Below are 12,273 nucleotides of genomic sequence, written 5' to 3'. Positions count from 1 at the left end.
GTCGCGAGAACGGAACAGGCCTCGAAGCAGACGGATGGGCTCTTCTTCCTGTACTACCTTACGTCGTCAGTACATGGTCCACTTCTCCGATGGGCAGGGCACCCACAGGTGCTCGTAGTGTGGGGTATCACGAGTTTCCTAGTGTTCGGGTACTATGTCACGGCATTCTCGAGCTCGAAGATTGGAGCGCAGTGCTTCAAGTATCAGCGGGGCAAACGTGGATAGACAAGAGTGACACACCTGCTGCCGCTATCGTCTCCAGGCCCTTCCGCAATTAAGGGCCCTCAGGGGCCTTGTAATGGGCCTACTTTGGCTCACTACTTTAGCTTACACGTGTACGCGTGTATGTGAGGAAGCGTAGCTTAGTTTAACTTAGAGTTAATTATACTCGGGCCTCCGAGTATAGATTAATCTAAATAAACGATCCAAATAATGATTTTGGGTTAAAATGAGAACTGCTATTTTTGTTTTATGTTTCTGACTTCCTCTAAATGTAATATTCTAAACTGGGAATCTGCCAACGGCTGGTTGGCAGAATTCCAACGCTATGCATGTCGCTCATTGGCTAAAAGATGCTGCTCTCAGCCAATAGGAATCCTAAGTCTCTATGGACCACCCGTCGTGGCGGTCGTAAATGTATGTAGCCTTTGGTGTGTCAACACCAAGGTCGAGAAAGTCTTTCGAACCTCTAACAGACGTCGTGTCTGTTAGAGTTACAAGTGCCTGTGGCCACTTGTGCGTGTAACCCTGTTACACCATCCCCCCTCAAGGTTTGACGCGCCGAGTCACGGCACGTCAATCAGGAAATTGACCATTCGTCAATTCTTCACGTTGGGAGAAAGAAAACTCGAGCTCATTCCGCAATGAGCTCGCCTCAGAAGAAGACCGACGCTGCAGCAGAGGAGAAGTCCTCTGCCGGGATAGAGACTCTCTCTATCCCCCAGTATCGCGAGCGTCACAAAGCAAAGCGTGACGCTCTTGCTGCCAAGGCTGCGGCGGGGACAACTCAGCCAGAGATTGTCCTCGAAGGTTCTTCTGTAGTCAACGATGCCGTTGACTTCGAGGACGACTACGTGGAGATGGTGACTATAGCCACTTGTGCGTGTAACCCTTGTTGGGTTTCGGACACAAACTGTACGTGGCTTCGGTGTAACAGCGGCAAAACATGCTGTTTGGGTAAGTAAGCTGGCTGAACACAGTGAGCACGGCCGACCGGATGTTAGGAGACGCATGTGGGCGTGAATGTAATTGACCAGACGTTCCGGGAACATGCGCAACGATGGGGATTTCGTGTGGGATCGCAGTATCTGTCGTTATCACTTCGGAGACTGGCACAAGACAGTCAAGGGGGTACAGCTATCCTTATCTATCCCCCACGGCGCCTTCTCAGATCCAAATGCGCTGTGGAGAGATAAATGGTCGTCCCGACTCGTCGCCATCACGGGTACCTTCGGCAGTCAACGTGCCCCTTTGGTAAACATCTACGCACCGACTGACCGAGACGAACGTGAACAGTTCTTTGGGAGGTGCTGCAGCTTTCGTGCGCGATGGCTATATCGGCGTTCTTAGAGGAGACTTTAACTGCACTCTTGAACCAGTTTTGGACCGCGCGTACCGCCATCTACCAAGCACACATGACTCTCCGGCTCTCAGAAAGCTCCTCAAGCACTGGGGCCTATCCGACTGCCTGCGATTGGCAATGCCGGCGCACACTGATCCCGCACGGACCAACGCCCTCCATCACGCGTATCACACCTACATATACATTGTGGAGGGTGGAGTTGCCACAAGCAAAATCGATCGCTGTACGGCTCTGCGCCTGCGTTACGGTGGTACCCACCGTTACAATGGGTCGCTGAGTGATCATGATAGAGTGTTGCTGCACCTACGTCCACCGTCCAATCCTGTGCGACTAGATAAAAATGACCGTATTTACCCGGTGCCGGCATACGGTTGATGCCTCCGTTCACGGCACCATAGATCTGTGATTGGCTCGCGGATGGAGATCACAGCTCTACCGACACAGCACGCGCGTGGGATATGCTCAAGCAGGGCGTTCGTGCTGGATGCTTGCGTTCCAAGCGGATCACCCGCCGGAAACACTCTCGAACATACCGCCAAAAATGCCGTCGATTATTACGGCAGCTCTCCAAGGCAAAGAAGCAAACGATTGACTCGGTGGAGAATGTTGCTATTATGTTGGAGGGTCATCCATGGGATCTTGGTGAGTATGTCTCTTGCTCAGCGCCTGCATCGTCGCATCGCTGAACCTGAGCCAGCTCGAGCTTCGCGCAAGACCCAACGGCGATTTCGCGAGCACACATGGGATGAGGCTCAGTCGCCTCGTTCGTTATTCCAGTGTAGTACTTACAAAGGGTTTTATTAGAACAAAATGCTTTAACAAGGTGATTACCCTTTACATGTTTGGTCGAGTTGTTGGCAACCCTATCCAAAATAGTCTGCGACCAGGATGTCCCCATGTTTGTGAATGCAATAAGACTGGGTGCAGCTGGACCGATGCGCTCTCTTGTACATGCAGGTTCCGCATAGCCGGGAGGACCGGGAATTCTGAATTTGTGCTGGAATGTAGTAGATCAGTGAACGATGTCGGTGGTCTTGGTGCCGGGGGAGGTCTCACACTGGGTTGTTAAGATCAACACGCTCGCTATAAGTTTGTTTGCGTGCTGTTCCCGATACAGCGCGGATTTTGCTTCTGAATTTTTCTACGCTTAGTTAGTTTGGCCTGGTGGAACGGGTTCTAATATTATCAAAGCAGATTCCTTTAAGTGTCCGCGCCGTTTATCAGAGCTTGTGGAATTGCTGAACCCGCAACTTTGCCTTTCGCTCCGACTGGATAATTGCGATAGGTGAGGCGAGGCCGATGAAACCTTTATCGCCCAGGGGGGTTCGTATAGCGCAGCCCAAGACGGAATCTCAGTGTGTAGACCCAGAGAATCGACTTGAGAGTCAACGGCGAGAAGGTAGACCCAGAGATTCGCAGCCGCAAAGCTTTAAATCCTGGAAATCACACTCCTTGGTTGGCGTGGGTACCTTGTGTAATCCCTGTCGGCTCTTTTGTCTTCGATGGAACGGCACTCCACCGGTCGTAAATGTAGCCTCGAAGAAGTGCGGAAGTGCACGTCTAATTCAGAACGCACCTCCACACCAAAGACAAACCCAGAGAATCAGATCCCCCAAAACCCAGAATATCACGTATTCAGGGTCCAGGATTTCAGTCAACTCCGGGACTTGGAACTCAGAAGATACCTTACCCAAATGCCCTCCTAGCGCGATAAAACCAACAAATACAGAGTATACAAACACTACAACTAGCCGTCACTTATTCTTTTGGACCCTTGGACGGTGGGTCACAATCACACTAGGCTCACTCGAGTCTGAAATTCAGGGGCCTAGCTCCCCTGAGACTCACACAAACGCGCACCACCCCCAATAAAGGAGGAAAATGCAATCACTACCGGTTACCTTCCCTTCACACAAGCGGTCTATACAAACCCTGGAGACAACTACCTAGCACCCGAGAATACCCTCTGAAATAATATGAAATGGGCTACCACGAGCACAGCAAGTGACCCAACTAGGATATGGAATAGATGGATCACTCCAGGAAGCTCAAGGCCGTCGCTGGTCCCCACCTAACTGGACTTGAGTTGATGGAGTCCACACAGACGGCTGTCCTTCGCCGTTGATGTGACCTTAGCGTCCTGTCTAGGGTCCTCCGGATTTCCGTCGGCAGGCTTGGCCGAAGTCACTTGCGCAGTACAGGGAAAATTAAACTCTGTTTGTCTTTTATCAGCTACTTCTCTCTCTCTTACTTGTTTCTCTTCTGCATTCTTCTTCGGGGAAATATCTTCTGTTCACTGTGCTTGGGGTCAAATGTCTTGTCTTGAGTATACCTTGGGTTCAGCGGTCCAAACTTGCGATCGACTTGCGATTCCATTGTCGCACGGCGTCGAAAGTGCCAAATGTGGGTCCTTGGACTTGGTCTAGTATGGTGCAGGACTCCCTCTCGACTCCTCGAAAGTATCCAGTCTGTGCATCCATGACGGTTCTTCAAGGTCACGCATCATTTGATTGCAGACTGGCTTCGAACTGACTCGAATCCCTGAAAACCAGGTGACACTCAGGGTCATCTTCTGAAATCCTGGGAATTCTGAGGAATCGTGGGGAACTGTGGGGATTCTTGGGTGTTGGCTCGGGAAACACTTAAGTTCAGTATAGAGAGTCTGGATTTATGGTCCAAACCCAGAGAATCATATTTGGAACTCTGGGTCACCTGCACTCAGGGAGGTGAACTCTGGGTCATCGTGCGGCACTCTGGGTAACAAGTCTGCTACGTCACAGACTCACGTGTATCTCCACAAATTCAAGTTTTTAGCGGGTTTAGCGGCCTCCTGCGCATGATCGTGGTGGTAGGGGGTTGATGCGCAGGGTAATTTGATCCTCTGGGGCACTCCGAGCCACAGCAAGATATGGTGTACTCTGGGATACTTTCGCCAGAGACACTTTCCGCCAGACTTTAGGCACTCATCGTAAGGGAAAGTCCGCGGCTGGACTGAGTGTTCTTCTGAAATCCTGGGCGTGTACTCCCAGGATTCACACTTCCAGCCAGTTCGGCCCATCTGGGGTCAGGCGCTGGATTCATCCCGAGAAATCACTTCTCTCCCACAGTCGCCATCCGTGTCACACGGGTACAGCCGCGCCGTATCCAAGTCATCCACCAATCAGCATCCGATACAAACTCCAAGTCACAGAGGTGACGGCACATCTTCGACAAATTTCTGGGAACCGCCTCGTATCATAGGTCGTGAATACAAGTCTACCGAAGATTCATGTATAACTCTCCATAGTTTCCTTATTAGGCACGACTTGCTGTGCGGACTTCCACAACTCTACGGTTTTGTTTAGCGCATACCGACTTACAAATATCACAACAAAATCGCGTATCGTTCGTCGTGATGTTTAGGCGAGATTTTGCCAACGTCACGTTCAACTGCAAGGCTGAATACATTTCTACCACCAGGGGAGGAGCTTCTTGAAAGCTGTACGAAAGCCCCCGCACAAGGCCACCTTTACACTTTGAATGCGTACCCTATACAGGTGAAGTGTCGCGGTAGCCAAAGGGCAGGTAATAGCACCGGTTTCTCCTGATACTTCCACCAATGGTTTCCACACTGGGAGTCCCGATCTTATTACTACGCTCTTCAAAGTCGACTTCCGTTGGAGAGGCAACGCAATCGTAGCAGATCTCTATTAATTGGTCTGTTGCAACGGTGTACTTGGCTTGGCCAAGAACAGGTGATGCAAACTGGTCCTAGTCCTCGCTAAGACATTTCGATTCATGTGTGTACGAGCGATGACATATAAGGAAATTTGAGGTCAAGCGCGCCCATGTAGACTACTGCACGGTCTGCTTAGATGTCTAAGATATTCCATATGATTCCATCATTCCTTTGAGTTGCTCCATCACCCAGATAAAAGACTTCCTCTTTCTCTCCTGGAAGCCAACACTGCGCGACGAGTAGAACAGTGTTTATCTTTGTCATTGTGATGGTGTTCAATAACGGAAGGTCGTACCCGCTGGTCTTATATGTGCACGCGAGGATCAACATGTTGCTATTCCATGTGTAGAAATCTTTTATTTCAGGGTGGGATCAAACAGGTAGCCCAGTTTAGACATATCAGGAATAACGTCTACCTGGAGAAAAACCTGTGATTCCCGGTTATTTTCACAGGGTTTCTGTTGATGTGCTGTCGGACAACAATTCTCGCCGTTCTGCTCCCTTCGTATTTGAAACAGCTTTCACTATGATTGACGTTCTGGGGTCAGCGTGGCCAAGGGTAGCCACGTTCACCTATGGTGCAATCTTAACTACTGTTGGGGGCGCAACTAAGTCAGTAGTACTCTATCAATGTACCCTGAGTCGCAACATATCACGCTTCCTGTGACCCGGGTAAATACTGAAATCTTAGGATGGAGGGCGTCCATGACGAAGCGAATCTACCATGTGCACCACCTTTCACTGCTCATAAGTGCTTTGCTAGACTACGGTCTTCAATCGAGTTTTCACCTGACAGCCGATCTTACTGGTTCCGCGGTTGGGTCGCGCAGATTACTCGCCACAAAAGCCACGGTAGGTTTGAGTACTTTAGTTTCGGTCACAATTGAAGTCACGCTGACCTACGGCCCCAGCTCGGTTCTTTCTGTGGTGGGCCTTGGCGACATCGACACCCTGTTTGGGATTCCAGGCGTAAAGGACTCAGTCGTATTCTGCCTTAAGACCCGTAGACAGTCTTAGGAAATGGGGGTATCGGAAAGCGATCAGAGGGTTCATGAGTGGTAGTTCTCTATTATCGCGGAATCTGGACGAATGGCCATTCCCACAGCAACTACCGGGACTATTTTAAGGCCACTCAGAAAAAAGTATTTATATACCGACTATTTTAAAATGGGCCGATGGCTGCTACTGTATGTCTGCAGAACTGTATTTCTAATCGGACACTGTTTACGTGTTACTCACCTTCGATCTCCGTAACCTCCATCTCCGTATAAGTTTCATTTTGTAAAAAAGATATTAATAATATATTCTAAATGACTTTTATCAATTATACATTTTATAGTAGTTTTTAGGGCGGTTTGGGGTCCGTAATTTAAAACTAATTCGGTTTGGGGTCCGTTCAAATCAGAAGGCGTAATCTTTGGCGTAAAATTGAAAACCTACCGTGTTTTGAAAATTTCCAAGAGGGTATGTGTACTTATGATTATGAAATGTACCTTATTCGAACCCTATGGCCTTACCGTACACAGTACCTTCCCGTAAGTTGTGCCCCGTATGTATCCTATGACTAAAACGTAACGGATAGCCTACAGAATCGGACTTAGTTGAGAAGTCTAATCTCACTTGCCATACCTTGCTTTCGCCTTTTGATATTGCATTGGTGGACCGCTAGCGGCGTGCTGCATATGCGTAGAGTGCTTGGTGAGCTGGGCGGAGACACCACAAGAGTCGCAATCTCTTCTTCCTCAAAAAAAAAACCTTTGACTCTCTATCTACTCACGCCTCCCTTATCGGCAGGGCGAAGATTTTCGTCCGTTAACACTGCGCTTCTATGTCCATTTCTATTTCTATTACTAATTTACAGGATTGGACGGCTGAGGTTATCTTAGTTTAGACCCCCCCCTGCAGAGACAACAAAAGAATCAGCTTCCGGCGCAAGTTCCTGTCCAAACAACGCTCGTCGGTGCTGTTGCCACCGACGATTATTTTGTAAGTACGCATCGCATTGCCCCCCCTTCTTCGTTTGTCCATGTAGTTGCTCTGATGGCTGAGGTTTCAGGCGAACAGGTTCTGCAGATTCCAAGGAGGATTGCCTGCGGTACAACAGCTGTGTGGACGGCTGGACAAGAGGGCGGTGTCAGAGGACTAGGGGCCCAAGTGCATGAGAAAGGAGCACGGTGACATTCATATCTTCATGCATCACAGGAGCAGCAAGTATCAATCGCTAGGTTCGGTAGACACGTCGAGATGTTCCATGCGGTGCGTTAATTGCAATAATATACATGCTACATCACAATATAGATCGCACACAGGGTGCATATCGGTAATAGGGGGTGTACGATACAGTATTGTTGTGCATTAGCCGTATATTGTTTTCAAAACACGGTAGGTTTTCAATTTTACGCCAAAGATTACGCCTTCTGATTTGAACGGACCCCAAACCGAATTAGTTTTAAATTACGGACCCCAAACTGGATTTCCCCTAGGTTTTACCTGATTTACATTTTGGTGTTACTAACGTAAGATGTTGGACTCGTCTATGTATATGTGTGAGATTAGAGTACTCGCCCCAAGTCTCAAACGGACGCAGTTCTCTACAAAATCGGTATAATTTGCATAGACAGGACAGCCTGAATTCGCGTGTAGCGGTCCCATTGCTAATCTCACTGCGATGCATATATATGCAGAGATCTGAGTTACCCTTTAACGCCCCCCCCCTTCCCTCCACACCCACCCAGACGCCCCCTCAATATCGGGCTTGGGTACTCTGCAAACTTGTCCAGGCCTGCCACGGATAAACATTCATCCCAGGTTACTTTAGGATCCTCAAAGCGGCTTGTTTTAGGCATTCACGATCCCAAAATCATTGATCTAGGATTCTTCATGCCCAAAAGAGCCCATTTTCGGCCGTTCCTCTCGCTGGTTTGTGTGTAGGGGTCCAGGAAATCACAAGCTACAAAGCTGAACAATTGGTAGATTACGTTTTTTGTGAAGTAGCGCCCTTATGGAAAACCGCAAGTTTGTCCTCGAACAAAGTCGCGTCCAATTCGTGATCGCGTCGAACTAGTTCCCGGTATTGTAAGTAGCGTATCTTCATAATACTGGCCCAAGTATTTGCAGGATTTTGAGTGTGTGTTGGGGGGATAGGTATGTTCTTGTCGTAGGGTGCCGGTTGCTGCTTGGAAGCGTGGAGTTATCGGACCGGCGTTTCGAGGGCTAGTACATAGCTTTATCGAACCGACGCGGGTCTTGTACACGGCTATCGGATCAGTATTGGATCAGTGCATCTTTCGTCTTGGTGGCGCGCTATCAGCCCCCCCCCAAACGGTATGCGTTTAATGTGCCTTCGTTCTGAGCGCTGCGGGGTCGCGTTATATGGGGTGTGGCGACTTGCCGGTGCTTGGTGGATCATCTGGGAGCTTGGATAACCCGGGATGGCATTGTGTTTCAGAGAAACGTTGGGACTAGGTCCTAACCCTACTCTATCTCCTTGGTACTCACTATTCCCTACTACGGCTCGCTAAGCCCATCGTTTCTTGTCTGCCTCTATCTGACGTGCCTACTTTCGCTGTCCTTCAACCTGATTTGGTGACCGTAATTGTGGAGAAGCGTGTAACAAGATTTGGGCTCCGAGAATGGCGACAATACCGATCAACAGAAAAATCAAGGGCGATTGAAAATCGAGAGAAAGGCATCAGGGATAAGGTTGGGACTGCGCAGATCGGATGGAATTGACGAGGATCTAAGCGATCCGATGATGGGTCAACGTATATTCGACCAGAATATCGCCCCTTTTTCGAACACTTCGCTAGTGTCAGCTATTTTGCGTATCTCCCGCTGTACTTCTGGCAGCAGGTGCTGCATGAAACGAACGGATAACATTGATCACATCAAGATCACAAAAAACAAATCACGATGAGTAAATTGATGACTTTCCTAGGCATATTAATCTTCATGGTCTAAACGACACAGGAGAGTATGCAAACTACTGGGGGTCCCTAAAGATGGAATTTTTGGCAGAACAACAGCGTCATTAGACGATGTTATGCGGCTGAACCGGTCCAAACTACTACAGTGATGTTTTGCTTCAACGCGACTCCAACAAACCTTGCTCAGGATGTTGCCGCCCGGATTCGACCTCTCCTGAACTTATTTAAGGTTACCGGCGACAAGTACGTTGTCGTAGGGAGAGCCGTGGCATGGCGTTCGCGGCAGGACTGCCACATTATCGATTGTCAACCCGACTAAACCCACTGGCCATTTCAGGCTCTACATGGTATGGTTCTCCTCAACTTGGATTGCGCTACGTTATAAGCTGCTCTGCAATCGCAACAGCATTGTAGGCGGTTTTCGGCACCGAGGAGGTACGTGCGCTGAGCCAGGAGCTCAAAGAGGGATCGAAAATCCGCCAGCATGTTCTCGAAGTGGTGCAGCCAATTTTCGGCTCAAACCGAGTGGGCATTATGAACAACTACCATGCACCTGTGCAACTACTACAGGGCCTACGCCTGAAGGATTGTACGCGCACGGTACCATCCACATGAACAGCAAGCCCTTTTCAGCCACACCATGCTCGACAAAGATGACAAGTGTGCACCCGGTGATATGCGTCAGGCAGTGTCCCGAGAGCATGTAATGGTAGCGGCGTCCAATGCGGATGTCTTCACAGTGTCAACAGTGTGTCAGCAGTAGTACCTACAGTTAGAAGGGTGGCCCAAGAATTCCCAGCACCTAGGTTTGTCAAGGAGTACAGCCGCAACATGCAAGGGGTGGACAAATTGAACCAGCTGTTAGAACTTTTTTTTCTTCATTACAGACGACCATAGCTTCAAGTGGTGGCATAAGTAACTTGCTCTCGCCCTGATCGACATTGCCCGGTCAAATGCTTTCCTGACCAGGCGCTTGGCCACGCCGGAATCCACCGCGCGCGGGCCTCACGTAACATTTATGACGGAATTAGTTGGTGAACTCATTGATGGGTAGTGTGCATGCCCCAAGCCAAGGCCGTATGTTCTCTACGGCCGCAGTACCCCCGACGAGTCTTACGCTACAGCCCCCGTAGCGACTCCGTCACATCTACACGGTGGTCAAGTAACAGCGAGCACAAAAATATTGTGCTCATCAGTGTCGTCAAGACAGGTTTACGCTGACAAGCAGAGTAACCGAAGACGCTGTATTGTATACCGCTGGATGGGACGATACCAGACTGAGACTACTGCCATACACATTCCGTGTCCGTCTGTAGCGTAGTCACCCGAAGATCAGAGCTATGGTGCTGTCCAAATGTAACGTGGACCTGTTGGCAGAAGTTCCACAACTCCAACCTGCCGGTCGGACTCTTTATAGTGAAAGGTAATCTGGGAAGGAAATCAAAACCTGCGCTGCTCCGAATCCCGATGGCGACGCGACGACCTCTACAACAGTACCGGCCATTACGGAGTACCTCAACTCAATGACGAGTCACAGGTCGCATCCACTCGTACCAATGGAGGTCGAGTCTGATGAGGACACAGCATAAGCGCTGATTACCTGGAGGAGCGAGGGAACTCGTCACCGAACGCTAGAGTACTTACAACAATCACGGACATTTTGCAATCAAGACCTGCCACCCCTCCACGGAGCTCCACGACCCTCCGATAGCGAGACCTGCTCCACTACCAGTGGCGACAGTAGCCCCTCAACTGACAGCAGCAGCACCGATTCCACTAGCAGTGTTATCTCCTAGCGCAAGAGCTGCGTCGGTTGTGACGAGCTCAGTGAAACCGTTTACGTCTAGGTGTAAAGCGATAGCATCGTTAGGCTTTGTGTAAAGGTATCTCTCTCGTAGCGTTCTTCACCAGGCGTCGCGAATATCTCGACTTGAGTATACTGGAACTGCTGACGCTGGATTCTTTCCCAGCTTCAATCTGCCCGTGTCATTGTGCACGATTGGTTCTTGGAAGACCTTGGCCGCATGCGACCAAGGTTCCCTTCACCCCAACCCTTGAAACATGGTTTCAGAGTCAGCAGGCCTGAACGCAGTGCGTCCAAGGTCTGTGACCAAAGGCAACTTGCGCCCAAGACTGAAACCATACTCAAGGCCTTGCGGCCAAGAGTAGGTTGACTCTTCACCTAGTTGTGGGGAACTTGGCAGGACTTCATCCAGGTGGCCAGCGGTCTGGCCACCATGTACGCGACTTCACTGGGGTGGCTGAGCTCCGGGTACACGAATTCGATGTGCGTTCAGGGCCTAGGCGAGGCGAGACACCATACACGATCGTGCAGGCGTTTTTGACGGCCTCAACCCGCTTAAGGACGGGGGTGGCCTGCACGGATCTAGTTCGTTCAGGGTTACTCATCTCCTTCCAGGCCTGAAGGGCCCATCCTAGGCTTGAGCGCACTTCGCTCCGCGGAACACAGGTGAATTCCAGCTCAGATCGTGGCGCACGGTGCGCAGCCGGGTTCGGGTTCGGACTCGGCTAATCAGAGTAGCGGATTCAATCGAGTCAGTAGACAGGTGATGAGCGGTTAAGGTAAAACCTCGTTCAGTCTAGTTACACGGTGAGCCCAACTCCAGCAGCAACGGCAGCGATAGCTTCATCAACGCCGTCATTAACTGAAGGAGCTCTTGTGCCAGGTACCGGATGGTTGTCGCCGACGGGTCCACGCCAAAGAACGACGTCGGCACTACCAACAACCTCAACAGCACGAACTACGTGTAACCGGAGAACCGCGTCTTCGCCGGGGCGAGCACTGCGGAAGTCTATGAAATGCGGTTCCATTGTCGCCGAACAACGGCATGACCAAGGTCAGCAGTGCGTCGCCGGCTACTGTTGTAAGTGTACCCGAATGCCTGCATCGAGGCGGATTTTGGTGACCTGTTTGACCTGCGCTATGGACGTGTTGGTCACTGTTTTAGAGAGGAACTGGGCTAAATGCTGTATTTTGGCCACCTCTATGGACTGAGCGCGCTTCCGGCAACAATTGCTGGTATGTT

At 50.2% G+C, this 12,273-nt stretch overlaps 1 protein-coding gene across 1 annotated transcript; it reads left to right on the top strand.

The window, feature by feature from the left end:
• Nucleotides 1–863: 863 nt before the first annotated feature.
• Nucleotides 864–11,998, top strand: PHYSODRAFT_324087 (hypothetical protein; the record flags this gene model as incomplete). Its single annotated transcript, XM_009519770.1, has 5 exons — nucleotides 864–1,082; nucleotides 1,157–1,176; nucleotides 1,257–1,473; nucleotides 11,431–11,513; nucleotides 11,914–11,998. 5 exons carry the CDS (start codon nucleotides 864–866, stop codon nucleotides 11,996–11,998), a joined length of 624 nt encoding a protein of 207 aa, XP_009518065.1.
• Nucleotides 11,999–12,273: the final 275 nt, after the last annotated feature.

This window comes from Phytophthora sojae (genome assembly GCF_000149755.1).
Source record: "Phytophthora sojae unplaced genomic scaffold PHYSOscaffold_2, whole genome shotgun sequence".
Taxonomy (NCBI): domain Eukaryota; phylum Oomycota; class Peronosporomycetes; order Peronosporales; family Peronosporaceae; genus Phytophthora; species Phytophthora sojae.
The sequence above is the reverse complement of the archived record's forward strand: the minus strand, read 5'-3'. Positions and strand labels throughout refer to the sequence as shown.